Source organism: Hippoglossus stenolepis, chromosome 10 (genome assembly GCF_022539355.2).
Source record: "Hippoglossus stenolepis isolate QCI-W04-F060 chromosome 10, HSTE1.2, whole genome shotgun sequence".
Lineage (NCBI taxonomy): Eukaryota > Metazoa > Chordata > Actinopteri > Pleuronectiformes > Pleuronectidae > Hippoglossus > Hippoglossus stenolepis.
This window is the reverse complement of record NC_061492.1, coordinates 15,117,847-15,142,614: the sequence shown is the minus strand read 5'-3', so window position 1 is coordinate 15,142,614 and position 24,768 is coordinate 15,117,847. Positions and strand designations below refer to the sequence as shown.

The following is a 24,768-nucleotide window of genomic DNA, read 5'->3' as shown; positions in this document are numbered from 1 at the left end:
TAGATGAGCGCTACTGAAGGTCGCAGTGACTGACGTACACACAGTAGAGGCTACAACAATTCCTTGGTCTGTTCTCAGATCGGGTTTTTTTTTTGTTTTTCAAACTCCTCTAAAGTTAAACACAGCAGTTATTAAATATCTCCATCTTCATACAAAATAAATGGCACACATGAAAGACTTTGGAGGATAAAAATAAATGTAATTCAAGGTGCAGTTTATTGATATCTGGATAACTGTAGTCTGTCTGAGGTATAACAACTGGCATGGCTTCAGGTGATATGCTTAAATGATCTCAATACCAAAACCCTCTTCTTTCCCTGAAACTGTTTTCATTCTGTGTAAATCGCTTATTTTCCACACATCAATCCGGATACACTGTGGGCACGATATCTCCATGTGAAGATACAGTGACCCACGTTATCAGGAAGCATCTCAGTCGATTCAACTAACTCATAAAAACACGACCTCACAGGGAACAAAGGTCGGTGTTTTTTTGGCATAAAATAAATCTCTCCTTACATAAATATACTTTTCTTGAATGACACGGGAGCGTGTTCACATCTTACATTTGTGAAAATAAAACATTCAGCTTAAATCACTTATCTTAAAAAAGGACAACATAGGTGGGATTTCATCCTGGAGGGGTGAAATCCATGAAACTCTGTAAGAGGGAACCCAACGCTTGCATAGGGAAAGAGGTGCGAAACAGTGCAGGGCATCTGAAAACAAGAATGCACGCAGTTAGCTTAGCATGTGGAGTGTGAGCGACATCATAGAGTTACTGCAAGCGGGGAAAGTGCATAAACCTGTGCTGGGCACAATGTGACGTACAGCTCTCCATGAGGGATTAAAAAAGTTTGCTTTAAATACATTTTAATTAATGGTATGACTGGGTGCACGGCCAAGTGTGTGTGTGTGTTTGAAGGGTCCGACTCATTGCTCGCTTGTTCCGCTCTTCACTGGCTGTCACACAGGGGGGGTGTGTCTGGTGCAGTGAAAACACACAACATAGTAAAACTGATTTTGTACACCCCCCCCCAAACACACACACACACACGTTCATACACACCGTATCTTCATCTGCTCACGAGGCCCAGCGCATATTATTTATCATCCTCAAAGCTGCACAGTCCCTGCCGATTCTATAACATGACATATTTACAATAGTTTTAATGAGCCATGGTGAATGAGCAGCTATTGGCCACAGCAGAGGACACTGGGAGCCGCGGCTTTCTCACTGCTCCGAGAGAGAGAGATCTGTTGTGTCAACAGGGATTTTTTCCCTCCGAGCAGAAATCAGCAGCAACAACGTCCTAACACTTTGAATATGTTGGAGCGTTTTCAACACATGTCTCTCTCTCAGGTAACGGTCGGCGGCTCTGAGAAGAAGGGATCCTCAGCCTCTGCAGACGCAGAAGGAATCTCGTGTCAGCTGGCACTGTTGTGAATCCCGCTGACCCGCTGAGACCCTTCACAAGCCGGGCTCTCAGAGGGCACGCCACGCTGGATGAATGAGGTCAACCTTTGGCCTTTAAGACTCTCATCACTTCGGCTGTGTCAGCCATGCATCCCCCGGCGCAGGAGTTTTTTTCTTTCGACATGTGGGTGGGTGGGGACGGCTGGGGGTGTTAATAGCGCGGAGATACGGCCGTGGGAGTAGAAGTGGGAGTCCAGTGAGGTTTTATTGTGAGTTCGGGGGGCACAGAGGGCGGTCCGGTGTTGGTGAGGCAGGTGGCTGATTGAAGAGGGATGAGGCCCGCACGCTTTTTGTCCATCTCTCTTACCACCCACCGCTTGATTTCCCCTCCACCGCACGTCAATTCAGGTGGAGGACACGCTGGCTTCCTTCTGCCGCAGCCTATCTTTCTGTTGGCGAGAGCAACACAAACATTCAGTGTATTGATTTCACCGGCAAGAGCACCGTTCAGGAATTTCTCTGCCGCATGTGAGCGAGCTCTTACCAGACTGTTGGCATTAATCTTCTTGGTTTCCACTCTCTTCTCTGCTGTGATCTTCTTGATGTTTTCTTGAGCTTCCTTCAACCTACGGAGGAAAAAAAAAAAACAACAACCCTCAAGCACGTGATATTTGCAGGCCCTTAAAAACTTGAAGTGCAAACTGAAAGCTCTGGAAAGTTGTACTTGTGAAAACAATATAAAGTCGGTAGCCTCTCATCACTGTGTCCTTGTGCGGTTGTTTATAAGAGCAAGACATTTAAGTATCTCCCTGGGGCACCCTGTCATGGAGCCTTTTAGAGCCACACACACACACACACGCTCAGGAGATTGCGGTCAGTGAAAGCCCCATATGTGAGAGGCAGTGGAGAATGACAGTGGGTTGATGAGATAATGAGGCAGCCTTTAAAAACACTTGGCTTTTATGAGTGTGCAAACAGTATTTAAAATAAAGTTAATTGTAGATAAGCACAGTCAGCTGGGAGTAATGTGGGACATGATTACCTAGTAAACAATTAAGAGAGAGCACATGGATCCACGGCAGGACGAGGGGAGAACATTAACTCCTGAGACGGAGGCTCGGCTCAGACGGCGGCGGATTTCACCTCAAGGCTGAGCTCCGATTCGCTGAACGACGACTGCAGAGTGTGAGGAGCCGGCGTGATGCTTAAAATGGCGACCCAAACTGTCCGTGGCGTTCGCCTGGACAGTAACTGCAGCTCCTCTCGTTGCCTGAGGCCCGCGCAGCCCCGCTGATGTCTCCGCACGAGCAGCTCTCCTGACCTTTGGGCTGCGTGTCATTACAGTGTTTATCAGTTCTCGCATACGCGCAGCCTTTAACGGCCACGAGCTCCCGTCCACTTGCTAGTAAAGCCAGCCGGCCGCCAGGAGGGTCTGCCGTCCCTCGGTGGAATGCCCTCCCACCCCTCACCCCCGGCACACAGACACACACAACACAACACGAGGCCTCAGGTCAGAGGAAACGTCATAAATTGAGGCGCAGGGCCGAGGCGTCAGCTACTCTCCTCTTTGATGGCCCCCCCCCCCCGCCTTTGCTTTAAGTACAATGCAGCACCCGAGCGTCACCCTCACACAATTAGTGCTAATTTGACCTGATGTCCAGAGGTGTTAAAGCATGTGTCCTAAGGAAACAGAGACGAGGTCTAACGGGAGGATGAGGTGGTCCAGCCTTGGTTTAGTCGCCAGGTTTATGTTTTGCAGTGATGCTTCCACCGACTGAACGAGAGCCGGACATTAACTGTGCATTCACATAGTCCTCGTCCCGTTTCCCGAGCTGTGAAGTCGCTCTTCTGACTTTGACTGTTCTTGTGCTCTGAAGATGGAATGTGGAAAAACTAAATGTTTTGCATTTATGTGTTCAGAGCATTTCAACAACATCTCCTAACAACATTTGCACAATAACGGAGAGTGAAAAAAAGGATCAGATATGACAGGCATAAATTTAATCAACTTTAATCCTAAAATCAAGGTGCCTGTGAGAGATGGAGTTTGCAAGTGACAAAAGTGTAACATTTGACAAGTTCACATTAGAAGCTGCTATTTAAAGCTGATTTAAAAAAAACTATGTTAATTGGTTTATAAATGATGATGTCAGCAGCTCGTGTACCAACATTTTTGCAGACTTTCCGAGTTGTCCCAACTTGAGATGGCGTTCCAGTGATTATTCCCAGTTGGAGACTCATTTTTTCAGATTATTCTGACACCGCGTGAACGTACAATAAAGGTACAAACCTTCATATTTTTATGCCACTTTTTTAGTAATTACCATTTAATGTATTGAACATGACTGATCCCAGTACAGGTGTTCATGACCCTCACTGGACATAGAAACATCAGTCTCACAAGAATCCCACTCACCTCTCCTTGGAGATGATCTTGCTTTGTCGTATCCAGGTGTTCTTGAAGTCGTTGCAAAACTCGTACCAGAGCATAAAGACGTAATCCGGGGACACGTCTTTGTCCCCGGGTTTTGCCCTAACACCAAAGTAGCTCACCATCTCCCCGAAACTGTGAAGAAAAACCCAGCAGATTCACAAATAATGTCGTCTTTGTCACATATAAACACTTGAGTCAATAATATCAGACATAAAATGAACAGTGTGTTTTTAATGAAACTCTCTAGATTGGAAAGCAAAAGCTGTAAACGAGAAACACAGACACAAACAGAGGGCAAAAACAGAGACACAGCACACACAGCACACAGCACACACACACAACACACACAGCACACAGCACACACACACACAGATAAAATTAAGGATGGAGAGTCAGACAGAGGCCAGAAACAGAGCTGGAAGGAGAGCGTCCACCCTGCTGGGACACGGGGGAGAGCCAGTAGCGGCGGCTCCATTATCACATTGACCTCCACAGCCTGCAGGGGAAGACTGCAAGAGGAGACGGAGACAGCAGAGACCAGGCTGCTGTTCCCTCAGACGCAGCAACTGACTGACACACACACCCACACACTATAAACTCACACCTACAGCTCCAGCAACATATTTACTGTCAGACAATTAAAGATAAGAATATGATCTAGTATATGTCCATTTGAGCTCAAATCACATCTGTGTGAATAAACTGCTTCTATGTTTTCTGTTTTTTTTCTGTTGACGGGCTCAGACTGCAGCGCTGTTGTAGGCCTGATTCAATTGTAACCAAACCTGAACTCTCTGCGAGTCTCTCAGCAGCGCACACCGGGCATGAAAAGCAGCCTGCTGCTTCAGATTCCCTCCCTAACCCAAACATGAAAGACATTTTCTGGCCGTGCCTGTCAGAGGCTTGATTAAAGGGGGCGATGATTCAAGGGATGATCCCTGTCCCATTGACACCCAGATAGGCTCTGACCTCCAGATGCTAGGTGGCTATTTTGCGACGCTAATCGAAGACATGTTCAAGTCGTGAGAAATGGAGCAATATGGTGCCCAGACGGCATTCTAAAAGCTGAGGGGGAAAGAATGGCTTCTGCGCTTCACATTTCCCAGTGATGCGTCATTTTGCTGGGATGCTCAACTAAAGATGCCGCTGACCATCCTGTACGCAACAGTAAAAAATCTGAGGCTATCGGATGTTTAGACAAGCTGTCCCACGTAGCTTTGTTGCAGCCGGCCTGGTCCAACTTGATGAACAGGGTCTCTTCTCCATCAGCTCGTCTCCTGACCCTGGGTCATCATGTCAGAGCGTACACAAATCAAGCCACAAGCCTTTTCAGCCTCCTCAGCACATGCAACAAGCAGATACACAAAGCTTCACTCGAAACAGATGCAAACCTGCGCACGCATGCCTACAAAACATAAAACATAAACAAAATCAAGCAGAACTAAGTTCGACTGCAAGCGCGGAGCAATTACGCTCATGCAGACATGTGCACACCAAGCTCCTACACTTCTGTAATCTGTGCTATGATGCCATTGCCGTGAGAGGGTTTACTGCGGCACCCACAGCCAGCATTCCTCACTGACAGCTATAAAGAAAGACGCATTACAAAACCATGAGCAGCCATGAAAATCAGGGAAATATTTGGACAGGCAACACTGCATTCCTTTGTTTCCCCAGTAGAAAGATTACAGGAGTAAACTGCGTGTTGTTGGCCCAGTCAACAGAGGCACGAGTCGTCATATAATGCCAGAGAAGAAGAATATACCAACTAGCATGTATGAAACCATGACTGCATGGTGACTGTGCAGGAGGCAGTTGGCCAAATGAAATTGAGCGTGATGTGGTGGAGGAGAACTTAATGAGACGGAACTGAGGACAGAACCAGAAAACCTCAGTGGAACCCAAACATGAAGCAGACAAATTAAGACTGCATGTTGAGGACAAGGCCTGGGCACCGTCATGCATGAGCCATAACCGCCCACATAATGTTTCTACAAATAGTGATTAACCAGAAATTAACTTGATAGAGATGTCTCTCTCAGCAGAATGACACTGGTGTTTTACAGTCGAGCTCAGTGGAAATGTCCCCTCATACGGAGTGGGTTGGGCGATAGTTTAACATTATTCCTAACTGAGTTGTAAAGTGATCACCATGTTGTTATTTTACAAGTCATCCCAATTAACAATCTGGAGCAAAATGTGATTGAACATTAACAAAAGTGTCTTTTTTATTTGTTTCTTTACATGTGTGAAACATTTTATCTCATGAAATTCATCGGATAATGCCTAAAGGTGCATGTCTACAAAAATGTAACTTAAAATGGTTAAATATTCTCAAAAATAAAAGCAGACATACAAAAACTATGCCCGAATAAAAACATCTTAAAATGGCACCACTATAATTAATAGAAAACATAAGTCTCAACAAATGGAGTCAGATCAGTTTTTTTATATGGCTCCAAAATCGCTTTATCTGACCCGAGATTCAATTCCAAGTTTGGTGTTTGATGACAGAGCTGAAACTATTTGTCACTATTTGTCACAATCAATGATGGATAACTAATTGGAGGCTATTTTGAAAAATCAATAATTGAATTCATTTTTCCAAGTTAAATTCTTATGTGGTTGCACATTTAATATCTTTGATGTGAAGATTATTGGTCGAAAAAAAAGGGGCTGGAAAAATTTTACAGAACAAAACAATAAACTTAGAAAAATAATGAGCAGATGAATCATCACAACATTTGTAGCTCTGTTTGACGGTTGTAAATACTATGGGCGCATTTTTGCCAGAGAAAAAATAAAAGTACAGAGGTTTGAGACCCAGCCATAACTTCTGCTGATTCATACTCTGCCCCTCTCACTGCTGCTTAACTTTGATTCACAGGCAGCTCAACTCCTCGTGAGGCCGAGGTATTAGGTAGCACTGACGATGTGTCCCTGTCTATTTCCTTTATTAACACGCAGCCATAATGTTGCTGCTGCTGTTGTGTGTTTGTGCGAGGATCCCTCATCCCGTGCAGATGTGAGAGCCCACCCAGGGCCCGGTGAGCCCACTGACGCCCATATTCATCAACGGCGTGTCACTTTTATGAGGTGGCTCTGTGGGAACCTGAGAAAGAGCCCCCCCCCCCACACCACTACCACCACCCCTCCCACCTAGTGCCAGCCAGCCAGCCCCTTTCTCAGATGAAATTGAAGGTAAACTTCATTAAAAAGGCAAAAGGTGCTGTCAGTTGCGGCGCCCTTTTGATCAATATCCCCCCACCAAGTTCAACGCCTTCATTACAGTGGTGTCACTCAGGCACATAGGGGTGTGCACGCGCATGCAGACACACACATAAAACGTCACTCCAGTCCAGTGGACAGAGATATCAATGTAGCGTGAGGGAGGGGGTGAGGGACGAGGACAGACAGCGAGAGGTGCAGTCGCCCCTCAGTGACCCTCTCGGTTTAAAAAAAAAAGAGCAACATGAACCAGAACAGTTTGGAGCCTTTCACTGAGTTATAGTGTTGTCCAATGCAATCAACATCCTAATTGTTTATAGTATCCATTTTCTCGCGACCGGCGTCTTTCACTTTCTCCTTTATATGCTTTCGTGATTTATTTTGGAAGTGGCAGAGTAACGACGTAAAGCAAACAATCCGGCTCTCTATCCAAACAAGGCAAAAATAATCTATTTCCCCTTGTTTGTCTGCTCCACCATCTTTTTCCAATATGAAATGTTCCAGATATGATTTTGCTTTGGACAGCGAGCTCAGCGGCTGCCAGTGTGTCTTACGCCTATAAATCAGATGCCTCTCAGAAAACTCTCGGGAGTCTTCTGCACAAAACATGGCAGATAAGAATGATTGGAACTGCAGGGGAGGAAGCACAGGCTGTTCGGGCTTAAAATACAGTATGCTGCACATTAAGTATGAGCAGACATCCACTGCTGTTTCTGTTCAGGATGGGCGTCTCGTTTATTTGTCTTCAGACAAATTACAAAAAGTAGTGAGGGTAGCTTGTATGCATCTAAAACGTTAAAGTACCTCCTTGTGCATTTATAAAAAATCACTTCATCTCATCCCAAAGCAGTAAAACCATGATACAGAGAAGCCCCTGACTTAAACAGCTTCTACTTATCACTGTATACAAATAGTGAGCATTAGTGCTATCAGATACCAGCCCTTGTTATCTATGTGAAACACGCTATGTAATGTTTGTTATCTGTAACACTTGCCCACAGTCTCCAGCTGAAGGATGATCCACAGGAAATATAAATATTTCCCACCCTAACATGATATTTCATTAATTTTTTTGAATCAGTCTGTACTTGTCTTTGGTAAAGTTGGTTTCCTACCTTTTTTGTGCAGAATTGAGCTGGTCCTCTTCGGCTGATTGATCCTTTTGAGCTGTAGGAATAAAAAATGGTAAGATTAACACAGATTATGGGTACTTGGTGACATAGATAATTTTCTGTCATGCCCGACAGCTATAAATAACTGAGCCCAGGTCTCCAGTGGAGTCCAGAGGGGGGCACTGTGTTTATTAGCCATTGTTAGAGTTGTCAAGTGAAGCAGATGCAGAAGAAGAGGTAGAAGAAGAGGAAGAAGAAGAAGAAGAGAAAGAAGAAGAGGAAGAAGAGGAGGAAGAAGAAGAAGGGCTCTGGGTTGAGATGTCACCCACACAGTGAGCGTGTTATCCAAGTGACAGTTAAGCACATTGTAAAGTTTGACATGCTTCTGTGCGTTGACGCATGAGAGCGTGAGGCTGTGAGGCTGTGACGCCTGGGCTCGGGGCGGGGAGCGGTGGTCTGTTTGCGGCGGTGTGTGTGTGTGTGTTTGTGTGTGTGTGGACATACATGTGCATGTTCTGAACAGAGCAGGGTTGAGCAGAGAGGCTTGGGAACTGGAGGCTCCTGTGGACTCCTGCCATGTAAAAGTGTCTAAATGCAAGGCAGATGTGTGCGGCGGGCCAGGCCGAGGTGCAAGAATTTATCTAGGGCCAGAGAGAGCCTGTGATCTCAGATTTATTGCATTTTTCCAGATTCATCCTTTTTACAATGATGGGGGACCTTTCCTACTTGAAGATTTAAGAGCGGGAAGTCTCCAAAAAATTGTTCAAAGGCAGGTTTGGGGGTCTTCTGGGAGAAGGTGAGCTTGAGCCTCCGACCAACCACTCTTTTTACTTTTACTTCTTTCTTTTTTTTCACATGTATGTGGGCAAGGGGGCGTATTTTTACATGTATGAAGTAAACCTAATGAAGTGGGGGGGCATGTCTGGGATTGAGGGAGGTGGGGGGACGAGGAGAGGGGCCGTGACCAATGGTGTTAGACTCAGTGGGGGTCAGGCTGGCGCCTGAGGTACCCCTCTGGTGCGACTGTGCAGAGGTGGCACTGGAGCCGAGAGAGAGAGAGTGAGAGAGAGAGAGTGGCCCAGAGTGAGAGGATGTGTGAAGTTTCTTTTCCTCCGTCCTCTGTGTAAACATGAGACCAGTAGTCGCTAACTAGAAAGTTATGAGACGTGCATGCTGAGAGAGACAATAAATTAGGGCTTTAAAACTCTGAGACACTTTTACAAACCACTGCTTTACCTAGCAGCCAGATAACAAAGAGATGGAGAGTAATCTACAGAGGGATGCTGAGGATTTCCATCGAGCATCCCTTTCATTTATCTGTAGCACCTCTATGTAGGACTCGTCTCCACGACTTCACCAAAAACAGGCTCCTTGGGACAGCTGCTGTCTGCCAACTTTACACATGCCATGCAATTCAACCATCTGAAGAAGTGGAATTTCTGTTGTTGGGATGTGACTCACAGACGACAGAAAAGGATGTGATGATACGCATAAGTTTCCTCGGAGAGCCAGTGAAATGAGACTTGCACAAGCTGAGATTAAAAGCAGGAATTTGTTTTCAATTAGTCATGGCCTGTATTCAACGCGAAAAATATGCCCGTCAGAGTCTCCCCAGAGGTTTCAAAGAGCTCCTACTAACAAGGGAAACAAAAATGCGGTTGATTAGACGCTGGAACTACCGCAGACAGATCAGGGAAAGTTTTTTTTTCTTCCTCATTTTATACGAGACCTTATAGTTCTGAATTAGAGAAGCAAATTAGTAGTGGAAATAGAAAGCCACATTCCAAAGAGCCAGCGAGTTAACTGAGTGGAATACGAATATTTGAAAAGACACTGAGACAGAAACAAATGCGAGACAAAGGGCAAATTCCAGAGTGTACGTAGGACTCAGTGTGGAAGAGGAGCAAAGCCATTGACGAGGCCTTACAAGAGGAGGGTTCACTGGATTTCCTAAGTGTCCCCTGTTAGATCACACAGTCAAGTTTAAGAGGCAGAGCGCGGGGCGTTCGGGTTCACCTGCAGGCCTCCCCTCAGCCTGGGTCAGCACTGCTCGGAAACACCACTCACACCGAAAGGTTTGGTCTTTATCCCTTTCTTTTCTCCACAGTTAATTTAAAAAATCTAAAATCATGTGTTAAACACATGTATCTGTGGCCGAGCGTTTACCTGGGTGAGAAATTCACTCATTCACCAATGAGTCAGACTTTTAAGAGCGACGGCCGCGCTTTGATGTGAGCACTGTTGCTGTGTTTTTGCCTTTTGAAGTCACGGAATCATCACGAACAATGATCACACACACGCCGCTCCTCCCTACGCACGGATAACAGCTCGAGGAATCCTGTTTATGAAAGAGAGGTTTACAAGTAACTCTCCACTGGAGAGTTTATGTTCAAGATGTTGCCGTTGCGAAGCGATGCCATTTTGTGCTATTAAAAAGTGTTCAGATATTCTGCAATACTGACGAAAGCTCGAAGAAAAGCTTAGAGAAGCAGGAAACTTGAACAATGTCATGGCACATTTCCTTTTCATGGGTAAATGACCACAGCACAGGAATTATGTACCACAAAATGTGGCTACAACCTCCTCCTATCATCATCAGACTGTTTTATATATAAAATACTGTATCCTTTCACCACTCCGCCCCTTTAATGGAGGCTACTTGTTGCATGATAAGGGAACTTGACTTGAAAACCCACGCTGTGTAAAAACATCAGTTTTTCACCCCAGAAAAAGACAGAAAGATTTGTTTCAGGATGTGTTTTTTTGTCTTGCTACAATCTACAATTTACTTTATTTTCATTACTTTTATAAAATGTCACAAAATAGTGGAAACGCCCATCAGAGACAAAGATCTTCAAACTGTTTTTTTTGGATCGATCGATCGGTCTAAAACTTAACAGTACTGAATTTAAAGACGGATTGAGACGATGTAACAAAAATTGCATTTTTGTTAAAGCCCATTTATTGTTTGAGCACAAACATCTTTCAGGAGCCATTATAAAATTAACTCTGGATTGTGACCTCACTTTTCATTATTGCTACGATTATTTGAGCACAACAAATAAAAGTCCATTCGGTTCCACCATATTGAGCTGGAGGCCACAGTTAAAATCGGAACAAATCTGATCAAAACTATTTGGATGTTCATATATCGCTAGAGGAGAATTTTTTTCTTTTTTGGCAACTGACCTTTTAACATTTAAGAGATTTCAATTTACAAACACCAACGTGTTTTAGTCCACACTCTGCAGATTATATGATCAGTCATATTCTCTTAATGTTGAATTTTCAGTGAAACACAAACACAGCAGGAGCAATAGGGACGACGCTGCAGAGACTCAGTCCAAAAGCAACATTTTCAGAGACAAATCAACCGCAGGCGATAGACGAGTAACTGAGACAAACTCAGGTCATCAAACACCCGTCCAGATGCAGCAACACATTGGTTTACATTCAACATGTGCACTGGTGATGCTGCGATTTAAAACAGACAGTGATCCACTTGTGTGGATCGGAGACGTGTGCACGGCAGCTGGAGGATACAGAATAGAGAAAAAAACATGACGTGTGCCTGCGGGTCATGCTCGTTCACCTCCGCCTCTTTTTGGTGACATTTTTACTGTATATTTATTCACAAACTAGATCTAATGATGTGACATTGGCAAAAGTGGACGTCTTAATGGCATCTGCTGGAACAAAAAGGAGGGTTTGTGTATAATAAAAACTGAGGTGAAACAAGCGTATGGGAGTCTAAAGCACAGCACGGCTCATCACTTGAATAATAAGTGAGCTATAACTCGTGGAAATGTGTACACAGTCACCTTCAGGGAGGAATCTACCATTGTGTTTCTTGGAATTCTCATCACATGAAGATGCAGTTTCTTTCCAGTAAGAAGGAATACATTAGGATATATTTTTAAATGATGTTATGAGTGAAATGCCGGCTACTACAACTGCAGTATAGATTAGAAAGGAAGAAAGCAGGACATGGCTTGTGTCTGGGTCAGAAAGGGGACAAACGGTGAGTGTGTGTCGGGGGAAGCTGTGCTCCAGTCCCGGTGGTCCCCAGGCCTGGTCCACTGAGGCCGGGCAGTCTTTACAAGGCCGCAGCCAGAGATGTCCTGCCAGCTTTATGGCAGCTGAGAGTACGTGAGAGCCGTGTTAGAGGCAATGTGATCCCTTCTACGGGCCTGTAGACTGCTGTCCTCATGCTGTCTTACAGCGCACTGAGACGCCCTCTCTCAGCAAGAACACAAACACACACACACATGCACTAAGAGACAGATAGACAGATCCTGTGCCACCCAGCTGACTGCCTGACATGGCACAAAAAACCATAATTATACCTTCCTCTTTTTAAAGAGTGTCTGGGTGAAAACAGAGCTTTTCTAGATCTGTAAGCTCAGTTTCATGACGTTCCCCTCGGCTGTCCGACTCAATGTTTCATCTTTGAAGTCAGTGAGAATTCTCTTAACAACTTTACATGAATCAGAGCAGCTTAAAAGAAAGACTGACGGCACACATCTATCATATGACTTGAGCCCGTGTCACTGTCTTTGATTCAAAGGGAGTGGGAGAAGATTAATCAACTCATCCCTTATCTTGATTGACACAAGTTGAATTGTCTCAGTTGGGGGGAGAAGTAGAACGTATTTTGTGACAATCAGTGGAAGATGAGCTACTTTACAGATGTTAAAACTTCTTGCGGGCAACTTAACACACTGTTTTGTAATCTCTGTGCTGGCTCCACCAAGGAGGTTATGTTTTCACCCCCTGTCCCTTGGTTTGTTTGTTTTTTTGTTAGATTGTCAGCAGGATTATGCAAAAACTGCAGAACGAATTGCCATGAAACTTGGTGGAAGGATAGGACGTTGCAAACGTTAACCCTAAGCCTCATTACATTTTGGTGTTGATCTGGATAAAGGATCCAGGAGTTTTTTTTTAAAAAAACATATAAAAATCTGTCATATTACAGGGACAGATATTTATTAGTGTAAGCAATTTGCAGCAGCTTGATTGAATTTAATATATATTATAAAATCATACATATTTTAATTGTTACATCTTTATGTAAAACACACTGCTGATTGTAGAACATGGACTAAATCTGCAAAGTGCAGAATGATATAGCCAGTACATCATATGTGGACTAATGTTTCACTAATGACCATGGAAAAAAAGGAGGAATCTCGGCTTCTCTCACCTGCAGAGATAAATCCCTCCATCTTCTGCTGGAAGGGCTGCAGGGTTTCCTCTGATGAGTTATCACACACCTTCTGCACAGCTTTCTCACAGGCTGCAGGAGAGAACAGAGCAGAGAGCGGAACCACATGATTAATGACTTAACAAGCACAGAAAAAAAAAAGGGAAGGGACGATTTAAAGTTGTGGGAGCAAATTAACCAAAAATTGCAAAATGTAAAAGTCATTCAAGGATATATTTCAAAACTGAGAAAATGTATTAATAATGTGATGTCAAGTTTCATCAAGATGTGGTGAAGAATACGACGAGAGCATGTGAAACAGGCCTGGGTTGTCTTTAATGCAAGAAATGATCATTATAGCTAAATAATATATAAATTCATCTATGTTATTCCCAAAACATATTTTATTTGGTGAAGAAATAGAAGAAAATATTAGTTCTACTGAAGTGGAAACAGAGTGCGCTTTCAATTGTTTTTTCAAACAAGAAGTTGTTTTATTTATTTATTATTTTACTTAGTTAGTTAGACTTCAGTTAGTCCAGAGTTTATCCACAGTGGACAATAAAGTTGTGTAGTATTGTATCCTTTGTTGTGTGTACATGTGAGCGCAGCAGATGTGTTTGCTGTTTGTGGATGGGTTTTTCTTCGACGTGCCAAATGAATCAACACACTCGAGCTCAGAGGAAACAGACGTGACTGAGCACGTTCCAGCCGAACCTTCCCCATTTCCTCTCAACTGCAATACCGGGTTACTACACACAGACGGCTGGTGAAAGGACTTTGGCACATTCTTCCAACCTGTAAGTCATTAATGGCGGCAATAAATACCTTAACTTGCTTATGACTACATAGCTAAATTGTTCCGCAACACAACAAGAGCATTAACAGGTCTGGCCGCTGTCTCACTTCACTGCGTCGCTGCTTTTAGATCTGAGCTTGGCTCTCACATGTTCGCATGTGGAGCCGCTGCACCTGCAGCTCGGTAAACTCGCTCTATGACATCTTTTACATCTTTTATTTATTGGATGTCTTAATAAATCAGACAGGAAACACGAGGCCCGAGCATTAAAAGTGAAGAGTAACCACGTACAGCCTCACCGTCTGGATTCCAGGACGCTCTTTAAACCGAAGGACAGTGAGAGCCAGCAGTTTTCAAAATAAAAAAATTGAAATAAGCAACCATACAAACATGACAACAAAAATATCTTGTTTGGACAAACTACATTTCCTGTTACCAGAAATCCCCCAACTCAAAAGGAACCATTAAAACAGTGTTTAAAAGAGCAAGTCTACAATTTAGAGGCGGCTCTCTTCCAAATGTGGTCCAGACAGCGAAGGCCGCAAGGAGGAAGCCCACAAAAACACAGCAGCTGTAAAGAATAAAAAAACTAAAAGCTCTGGTTTGAAACATTGTCTTGGAGTGATGATACATTTTTTGGAGACGTGCATTCAGAGGCAGAATTCCCCTGCATCAGGCTACACACACAACTGTAGGACTTTGGGACCTTTGCTAGTTTTTTGTTGCCACAGTTGAAGTTAAAAAGTGTGTTAATGGAGTAGTTGAGGTTAAAATACATTTCGAAATATATTAAAGATTAATTTATAAAAATTATGATTATTTATATTTTGTTATTTAATACCTTTAACAGATTTAGTAACATGCTGCATTGGTCTGTGTGCAAATCTCCACCCCTCTGTCTGCTTAGAAGATCTAGGATACTTAATTAATAATGATAATGATAATTGATAATTAATAATACAATTATAACCACATTAACAATAGTTATGACTGAATGTGTATCATATTTCCATCAGTTATAATTCCATTGTGGATATCTACACCTTCATTTTATCTGCTGAGTTGAACAACATTAAAATCTCTAATTGTATAATAACCAGTGTCAATAACAAATCTATTTAGCAAATCAGAGTAATTCTGATTTGTTATATATATATATATATATATATACATACATAAATAATATAAATAAAGAAAGAAAATAAATATAAATAAAATTCTTAAGAATAAAATCATTACAAATATCAAACCATAAAAAATGTATCCCCTATATTTGTGAACTGGTAAAATTCTGACCAGTGATTTCAGTAATGTAGCGGCAGAGATCAAGTTGGAAACACAAGGCTGTTTGCTGCTGGTGGCACAGTTTCTACCATCAGACACTGTGTCCAGTCATGTAGCCACAGGGGACGGGTTTCCCACCACAGACAGACGGGATAATGATGGGAGACAGAGCTCCGATCTTTAATGGCCTTCCACTGTTACTACACGGGGAAAACAGATGAGATTACAGACGATGGACTCAGCATTTTTACAGCTGGGGAGCTAAAGGGTCAAGACATCATTTTCACTATTGACATTTATTCAAATAACTGAACCAAGATAATGGATTTGTGCGTGGCTGTAAATCACTTGTTAAACCAGCCTCCTGATGGACATTAATTGATTGACTGAAAAGTGTTTTATGGACGACGATAAACCAGCAGAACTAGAAGAAATGTGAGCTTGGATTCGAGCAAAATCGTCCGACAAGAACCACAGGAAGAGGAGGTCCCACTGTGAGGACAAATAGACTATCAGAGCTGATATCCTGAGGCGCTCAAGCATCTACTGTACATCTCTGAGGGGGAACAGCACAAGACGTCATCACTGACGAGACGATTTTGCACAATATGAGGGGGCGAAGGTGGTGGTGGAGCCAACGGGAAGAATAACAAACAAGAGAGCCAGACATCTAATCCAGGACTTACCCAGTGTGGTTAACTTTGATGTCAATATGTACTTAAGATTTTTACTTAACAATAACAAAAACAATACACAACTGTGTTTGGGGAGCCTGTGGATCACCGCAAGATTTGTATGATGAATGTTCACATCTCATAAATGTGGCTGTGAAGGCCCTTCACCTCCAGTCAGTCAACCTCTGGATCATGATGACGCATAAACACTGACGGAGGAAATGAATGACAACAACTGCAGGGAAGGAGAGACAAAATGGATCACCCTGACACTATGGGGAAAGATGGGATATAGAGGGGCAGATCCAGGCATTTTGTTTTTACGAGTTTTGTTAACGTTAGACTGGACTTTTTTTGGGGGACATTTTCAGTGTATATAATTCATTGATCTTTATAAAAACAAATTGGTGGAGGAATGCGCACGACTGAGTGACATACTAGTTAAAAGAACTTATCTCAACAGCGACTGATCCCAAATCTACGAATGCCTGCACGAAGAAACAGACGGTGAACCTGTTAATCCCTGTTGTAAACAACATTTTCAGGGAGCTTTGGAAAATATTTGCCATTTTATCAGAGGTTAAAACAGTACAGTGTTCCAGCTCCACAGCATATTGCAGTTATTTATACCTGGAAAGTGAAGTCTCTCACTGATCCCCAATTATCTTCGTTCCCAGCAGACCGTCAGACGTCCAGCTCTGCTTTCTACTGGGATGAAGTCTACTGTTACCCCTTGGTGAGGTCAGCCAAGAGTCTGCCTTAGTAGGAAAAGGTAAGACCTCCTCTCCACTTTGTGCTCCTCATAAATCAAACTGTTTACCATCAGACTCTGAAGACTTGATCAGATTTGAATGCAGGGAGCATCGAAATTGCTCTGGTGCTTGAGAGGATGATTAATGCCATGATTAAAATCAAGCTGCCGCATTTATTCAGCATATGAACTCGATAGGAGGAAAATGATGTTTCTGTAAAGATACAGTCAGATTTGATTAAATTGTTTGAATAAATTAGAAAAAAGTTTGAGTCCGACCATTCTTTCGTCATAATTTGCCATTATAGATTTAAAAAAATCCTAAATTTGTCAATATTCTGGCCTTGTTCTGTCAGACGGCCAGTGACGGCACCTCAGCCTGCCGACTTCACACATGGCCCTTTGAGCGTAGCCTCCGTCGTAAAACAGACCTCAGGGTAAAGGCCCTGCCTGAACCTGACATTAAAGGCCATTTAAAATCAGGACACTGTCTGATTTGCCACAGCGATGAATGCCTGACCCGGGCCAGGTCTTCTGTGAAACACTAAACTCCCCTGAGCAGCAAATGAGCTCTGACTGTTTCTTTTTATTTGATCCTATTTCATTCGGTAGCGTCCCTGCCTCTCTGTCAGGTCCAATTACGTGGCTGTTAAAGGGATCTTTATGTAGATACTCACTGGTCTTAAAGTGTTAACCTGTGAATGCAACTTCAGGTAGGATCAGTAACTCCTCGTGTTGAAGTTGTACACAATCTTAAAGAGAATCTTCAGTTTTGGAGGCTGACCGCACCACTATACATGATTTGAGACGTAAACAGAGTCTTTATGGGAGCTGAGAGTCCTACAGTAGGTTTAGGTCCTTGTGGCCTCCCACTCATCCCTCTCAGAGAGCACAGGGAGAGGTCATCACCCTCTCCCCAAACAGGAAGCCCCCTCTGAAGAGGATCATGTTTCTACATAAGCCAGTGAAGGAGAGGGCAGGCGAGCTGCTGGGGACCCGCTCCTGAGCATCACTGGCGACCAGACGCTGCAGACACACGTTCAGGAAAACGCAGAAAAGTCCAAACTTCAGTGTCAACACGAGCGATAGAGTACACCAGGATTTGAACGTGAGCGAAACCCATGGATCCACAATGAGAAATTATGTCTGAGGAGGGGGTGAGAGAGGAGAGATGGATTTCTGACTGCTGGCACCGAGTCTCCTGACCTTTGACCCAAGGCTGGAGGGCAAGACGCAGCCAACCACTGCAGTCGCCACCTCTGGATCAGGTGAGAGGCAGACGGCCCGGCGTGCCTCGGTGAAATCAAAGTGTGATTGAGTGTGTGAGCTTCTCAGAATTGTACACAATGTGGATGGAAGTGATCTGTGTTAGAGTTATAATTAAGACCAGTTGCTTTCTTTAGGGTGGTTTATAATAGCCAGGCATAAATATTTATTCCCGGCGGCTAGAGAGGATAAAAATGGTGGGAGTCATAGGTGCAGCTCAGCACATCTACAATCCAACACTCGCCCTGTGATGCTAATACCCTAGAGGACTACTGTGCCAGACTGTGCTGCAGCAGAGATCAAATACAAGGGCCCTTATGTTGCATTTATTGTCTTCGGGTCTTCCTTAGGAGAAACCTTAACAAATGAGTGACAGCTTGAGGTAGGTCTGGGTGCTTTTGTAGACTCTTTGTATTTTTCCCCCGGGTCAGAGAGGAGAGGGCTTTAACAGCGATCTAAAAAACGTCGGGGAGAGCCGTGGAGCAAATCTAATTGCTTTCATATGCCGTATTATTGGTTGATTTAAATAACCACAGACACCAGGGGCACTGGGGGGCATCGCCTTTAACCTCCCCATGGCCCTGGCCAAGACTGACTGGCTGGCTCGCTAGGTCACTCCAGTCGATCGGCGCCCCCCCCGACACTTTGAGCACAGAGCACAAGAAAAGTGTATTTGTCAGCTAGTTGCCACTCTGACGTTCCCCCTGTGAGCTGCCATTTGATTTTTGGGGCTCTTCGCGAAGGAATAAGCACGTGTCTTCGGCTGGAAAGAGGAGAAGTTGTGGCGTTATGATGACTTGGCTGATACAAAGTCTGGAAACGAGGAAAAGCTGCCTCAGGCCAACAGAGGTCTTGAACCCACCCACAACCTGCTCTGCTCAGGGTAATAGGATGTACATTTACATTTAAAGTGCTCTGGTGAAAGATGGAAGTGTATACAATTACACTGACTGATTTACAATGGAAGTACGATGCCCTAAACAAAAAAATGCAATGAGGCATGCAGGTTAAGCTTTCATACACACAGTTAACGTTGGAATAATATGTCCTACCGGTTAGATCTCTCTTCAGCCTCCTGAGGTCCTTGGTGATGTCTTCAAATTTAACCTGAGCAGCCTGGAAGCAATCCTGAGGCTCCGACAGAGGGAACACACTCTTGTCTGTGCCGGCGTTCTGAAAAAAAAAAAAACATAATTATAAAAGCGTAGGAGTGCCGAGAAGCAGAGGTTTTAGGGTGTTTTGAGTTTTAGTCATTTTGTTTGACACGACTTACCTTGTCAAAGTTGCGTAGGTAGTATAAAACCACATAATCCACCAGATTCATACGATTGTCCTGGGGTACAAATAAATAATGATTAACACACACCTTCTGTCTATTCTGCTTTTATTTACTGGGAAATGATGATAGTTTGGTAAAATTTGAATCATAAATATATAAGAGGTGTTACTCTGCTCTTGACGTCCTTTAGTTTGGGAAGGATCTCGAGTCCAAAGCCATCAGCCTGACCTCTCGTCCTGTTCCCTCCATTCATATAGTTCCCAAAGGCCAGAACAAGACCTATAATATCCCTCAGACTGTTGTTCGCTAGCAGCTCCTGACACAGAAGCACACACACACACACTCTTGGGGTTACTAAACCTTCATGTAAGTTAATGACATTTTTCCGTTGGTTTGCTGACGTGTTGTTCTTACTTTGCTGACATTGGAGATTTTCTCCACCTTGCGACGGATGGAGGCGATGGTATCGAGGAACCCTGACTGGAAGATGATGCAGTGGGCCCGGCCAGCAAAGTCAGGAATCTGGGAGAGCTCGTAGAGAAACCTGGAAAACAAAAAGGGGAGGAGGAGGAGGAGGCCGGGGTGTGATGTGTCATGACCAAATTAAACAAAACGTCTAACAGGAAGAACTATTTTGGGGCCTTGGCAGGCAGAGCTTCCCAACGCTGGGGTGACTGAGTCAAAGTCTGCGTTCACAGGCAGTGAGAGGCAGCTGATAGTCATGAGCGGTGCTGCTCGGCTGGGTTTGAAAGGTCCACAGGGTCGGGTGGAGGGAAAGCAGCGAGCAGCGCACAGAGACTGATCAAAGGTAGCTCTGTCCTGATGCAGGACGACTTATGTAAACAGTGCCGTGTCGGAGGGGAGCGGAGCGGTAACATCCTGTGTGATTAGACACTGAGTAGGGATGACTCAGGCAGCCGTAGTGACAGCTCTGGTCAAACATGGAAATAGGAAGGCCAGGCTGAGCGGCACCGCTGGGTCCAGGCCTCGTTAACTGGCCCGAACTACTTGACCCTGACAGGAACTACTGAACTACTGAAGCAATGTTCATTAAAGCATATGTCTGCACAGTGGTAGAAGATTTTTTCGAGAAATTGAGGGAATAGCAAATGGTACCTCAACGTGTAAATGTTTGGCTTTTTTTCAAATGTCAAATGTTTCTTTATAGCACGAATATGACCAAAAATCTTGAGTAATTTAGGCCTTGAAGAAATTAATTTTATGCCATGATGTCATCTGTAAAATCTGAGAAACATATGTTTATCAATTTATTCAACTCATTTTTATGGATGCAAGTTCATGCACATCGGCACTTAACAACAACAGCAGTAAACTCAATACCTGAACTCACTGTAATTTCTCTAAAATACAATAAAGATTATACACAAAACAAATGTTGGAGCTGTTGGTGAAAGTGATCTTACTGTTCAGGTTTGTCCAACAGCTTGACTTCATCTTCTTTTGACTTTTCATAATGTTTCATTATCTTCTCCATCTCATCACTGGTGGCCCTCTGTCAAGAGACACACAACATGGTCCACAGTTAAAGTGTGTGGACAGACACAGACAAACATGTTCACACAGTAAAAATCTACGCAAAATGCTCATTCAATTGATTTGCAACAATAATAAGCCACAGACTTTACTTTGAATTAGCCACAACAATAATTTTCATCCTATCGTCATCCTCCTTACGACTATGACTTGACTTTTCCTTCACACTTACATTTTCATATAATGCTTCAATGGTCTCCAGATCCACCACAGAGTTGTCCACAGTGAGAACAGCTGGAACAGTAAGGATATTCATTACAAACAGTCAGTCTTAGAACTGGATATAATCTTGGCCAAAGCATGCTGCCTTTAAAGTGCTGCCAGTGCTTGAAGGACAAATTTGTTTTCCTGATGAGGAAAGTAAATATAGGACAATATTCATGCAATTGTGTTGATTATTGCTTAACAGAACGATATATTTGAGGTAAACTGTACCACAACATACTTTATGTTGCAGCAGAATGAAAAAGTAACGACCGAACCCCAAAATAAGAGCAATTTGAGCAAAACCATGTGTCCATTCACATCTACATTGCACCACCTGCGCCAGAAACCACACCACATCATTCAATTACCAAGAATTATACAGCTAATGTAGTACATTAGCTTGAGGTGGTAGAGCTGAAAGTGCAGCCAGGCTGTGGGGGTAGAGATATGTGGGGCAGGCTGAGTCTCAGACCACAGTGGGCCGACACTCACTTCCTTCCCTCCTTTCTCGCTGCGGCTCAAAACATAAGACCTTAAAAATACTTTACAACTGGGACCACATTTAGAATCACCGTAACCGAATGTAAGGATTTTAAAGAGAGGCAGAAAAAGGTAAGCTGAGCGAGAAACAGAAGGAAGTAAAAATAGGAAGTGGAGGAGGTGAGAGTAAATAAATGCTGGCAGAGATCATCTAGGCAAAATAGACTTTTCTCTAGAGGCTGCATGTTTGTTTGACTCAAACAGTAAAATCCGAAGTACCCAGGGAAGGCAAAAAGCAGAGGACGGCAAGAAAAGAAAAAAAGAAAGTGACTCCTGGTCTGTGTCTGAGAGGTGTCACAGGTTTACAGCTTAGTGAGGGAGGAGGGGAGGAGGACGTGATGGGAGGGATGGCTCCAGCGCTCCTGGATCAGCTGACAGTTGCCTGGCTGATGGTGTCCGCCAAGGATTTCATTACCAAGAGCTGACGCAGTGACAATTTACCACCCAGTAAATCTATTCAGTGTCATTACAACTGATTCACAGTATCAAACATCTATACTGTCTTAGTATGGACTTGTGCACGACCCAAGGATGAACACATTACATTTTGGAGCAAAGCCAGATAAACGGGAAGAATTTTTTTTTACTGTTATTTTTTAGCAGGATAAAGCAAAAACTACCAAACTGATTTCCACTACACTTGTTGAAGGGACGGGGCCTGGTAAGAAATAAAGGAGAAAGAAGAATACATTTTGGTGCAGATGAGCACTTTTTAAACTATGTTATACAGCAAATTAATCTCAGAGCTTGTGTTCTGAATTTTTCGGCCTTGTTGGAAATATGCCCTATACTCAGTGTCGTAGTTCATTCTTTTTTTTATGTTGCATCAAATAAGGATAAACTCATAATTGCGTTATTTTATTGTTATTTAGAATTTAGGGTGTTTCAGGTAGAAAAATGTGTATTTATAGGAATATAAAAAATGTGCAGTTTTTGGTATCAGTACTCACAAATGTAAATGGAACAGTTCTAGTGACAACACAGCCCCAGTCCTTTCAGTCTCACTGCTCCCAGCTAACAAGGTAATGCTTTGCATTCTGGTTCCCAGCTGTTCCTGTTGCAGAGAAGCTGTCAATGTGCTCCCAACGTCTGGATCAGAGAGAACGCTGGAGGTCCATTTCCTACATCTTATTAGAGTGGATTATTCAGTCCCTCAGCCATGCAGCCGTCAATCACACACCAAAGGGGGGCCTGCTCCAGTGTGCACAGGAGCACTCTGATCCGAGGGGAGCCGGATATCTCTCCACACCGACAGATCAAAGCCAGACTGCCAACCGCCTCACACCCTCTCCTTCCACTTTTCACTCATCGGCTTTGGTGTGGAAGGGTGTGTGTGGTGTGTGAACATGTGTATGTGTGTTTGTGTGCGTGTGGTGAGGTGGTGTGTGGGGGAGAGCCTCTCTTGCCCTTGAACCATGGTGGCCCTTGAGGTCCCTCAGTGACTCTGGTGGGTGCAGTTGACCCCCTCTCTCCCTTAACCAGAGTGTTGCCTTCTCCCCTCCTCCCCGCTCTCTCTCCCTCCCTAGTAGCTCTAATTACATTACATGTCCCATGTCCTTTTAATTTGGCAACAAAGGAGAGGCAAGCAGGAGAGGCAAGGGACTAGAACCCTTAGAAGTGCTTGTTAAGGTGCTGTCCTTCATTGTCAAATCCAAGTTGTCCATTTCCCATTCACCTCCCATTAAGGCACAAGGAAGCAGCCTCACGCTGGGTGTGATCAGGCCTTTTTAACCAAACCACCTCTACAAACTGACACTCACACACAGAGGGAGGGATTCAAAAGGAAAGGGGGAAAAAAAGTCTAAACAAAACGGGTGTCGTGGTGCTGTGTGCCGTTTGGCCTGTGTCTGAGGTGGTTTTATGTGGTAGGGCAGTGTCTGCTAACTGCAGAAGGTGGTTTTGTACATGCTTAGATCATTAGTGGGGTGTCAGTCCCATTAGGCTTGTGGAAACCGTCACTGGCTACAATAAACAGATCTGCTGGCCGCATGCTCAGACTAGCAGGCGGCAGGCACTCTCCGCCGCAGTCCCAGGACAGCAGCAATTCCTGGCCCATCTACGCTGTCCCCAACACACGCATTATGTGTTTACATAGACATGCAGCCACTTCGACAGTCACGCACACACGCGCCTGCGTTTCACACGGATCTACCGAGCATGCAATCAATCCACGCAGTTCTTCACGGGAAGAAGATGGTGATCTGATTTTAACCAGTGCCTGAGGGATTTCACGCAGCCTGACAGAAAAAGTGAGAGGCTGCCTTCAACCCGCTCACATTTCAAATCAAGGTGTGTTCTTTCCCACTTTGGTAACAAGAAAAATCTGCCACGTTCTATTAATAAACAATTTTTAAAAAATGTGTCTCTGGCTACAAATTATAAGCTGTCAGCAGGTGGGAATGTCGTCTGAAGGGCACTCCATGCTATCTATTCTCTAAAACTAACTCTGTCTGCTCTTCATCAGGAGTCATTATCAATTTATTGTAAGGTAGGACTGTAAATTCAGTTTTTTGCTGTAAAATCTAAATGGCTCCTTCTAGAGTTCCTTTCATGAAACAGATGCATATTATGACGATACCATAGTGTACACAAGCGTCTAAAAAATGTTCACCTTGCTGAATGTCCTTCATCTCCAGATGCAGGCTCGATAAGAGGATGCCAACTGCTTGTGAACGCTTTCCATCCAACAGCTTGATAATCTGAAAAACAGAAAGCAAATGGATTCAGAGTGTAAAGCAGTAAATGTATCAATAACATTCAAAAACTGCATCTATTCTAGTTTGTAAGATTAAACCTGACCTGAATTACGATATCCTAAAGGAATTTTATACATTTTTCTCGGTTTTAATAAAGTTATTTTAATCATTAATTCTGATCAAATTTCAACTAATATAATTGTTGATTACTTTACAAACCCTCTGCAAAGGGCTTCATATAAATCGCATTGTCATAACTCTTCATACCTTCATTTAACATCTATTCAATTATTCACGAACACTGACGGAAAGCAAACAGTGGAA

General features: G+C 43.7%; 1 protein-coding gene across 2 annotated transcripts in view; it reads right to left on the bottom strand.

The window, feature by feature from the left end:
* Window positions 1-1,029: 1,029 nt before the first annotated feature.
* LOC118116763 (formin-like) overlaps window positions 1,030-24,768 on the bottom strand; it is a 55,005-nt gene continuing 31,266 nt past the window's right edge. For both annotated transcript variants that reach the window (XM_035168602.2, XM_047341735.1), the window contains 12 exons: window positions 24,360-24,447; window positions 21,174-21,235; window positions 20,872-20,960; window positions 19,862-19,991; window positions 19,617-19,763; window positions 19,442-19,501; window positions 19,221-19,341; window positions 13,395-13,487; window positions 8,195-8,246; window positions 3,834-3,983; window positions 1,962-2,043; window positions 1,030-1,866 (listed from right to left, as the gene is read on the bottom strand). In XM_035168602.2, coding sequence (XP_035024493.2) covers window positions 1,822-1,866; window positions 1,962-2,043; window positions 3,834-3,983; window positions 8,195-8,246; window positions 13,395-13,487; window positions 19,221-19,341; window positions 19,442-19,501; window positions 19,617-19,763; window positions 19,862-19,991; window positions 20,872-20,960; window positions 21,174-21,235; window positions 24,360-24,447 — 1,119 coding nt within the window. In that variant the 3' untranslated portion in view covers window positions 1,030-1,821. The remainder of the gene's footprint in view (window positions 1,867-1,961; window positions 2,044-3,833; window positions 3,984-8,194; window positions 8,247-13,394; window positions 13,488-19,220; window positions 19,342-19,441; window positions 19,502-19,616; window positions 19,764-19,861; window positions 19,992-20,871; window positions 20,961-21,173; window positions 21,236-24,359; window positions 24,448-24,768) is intronic.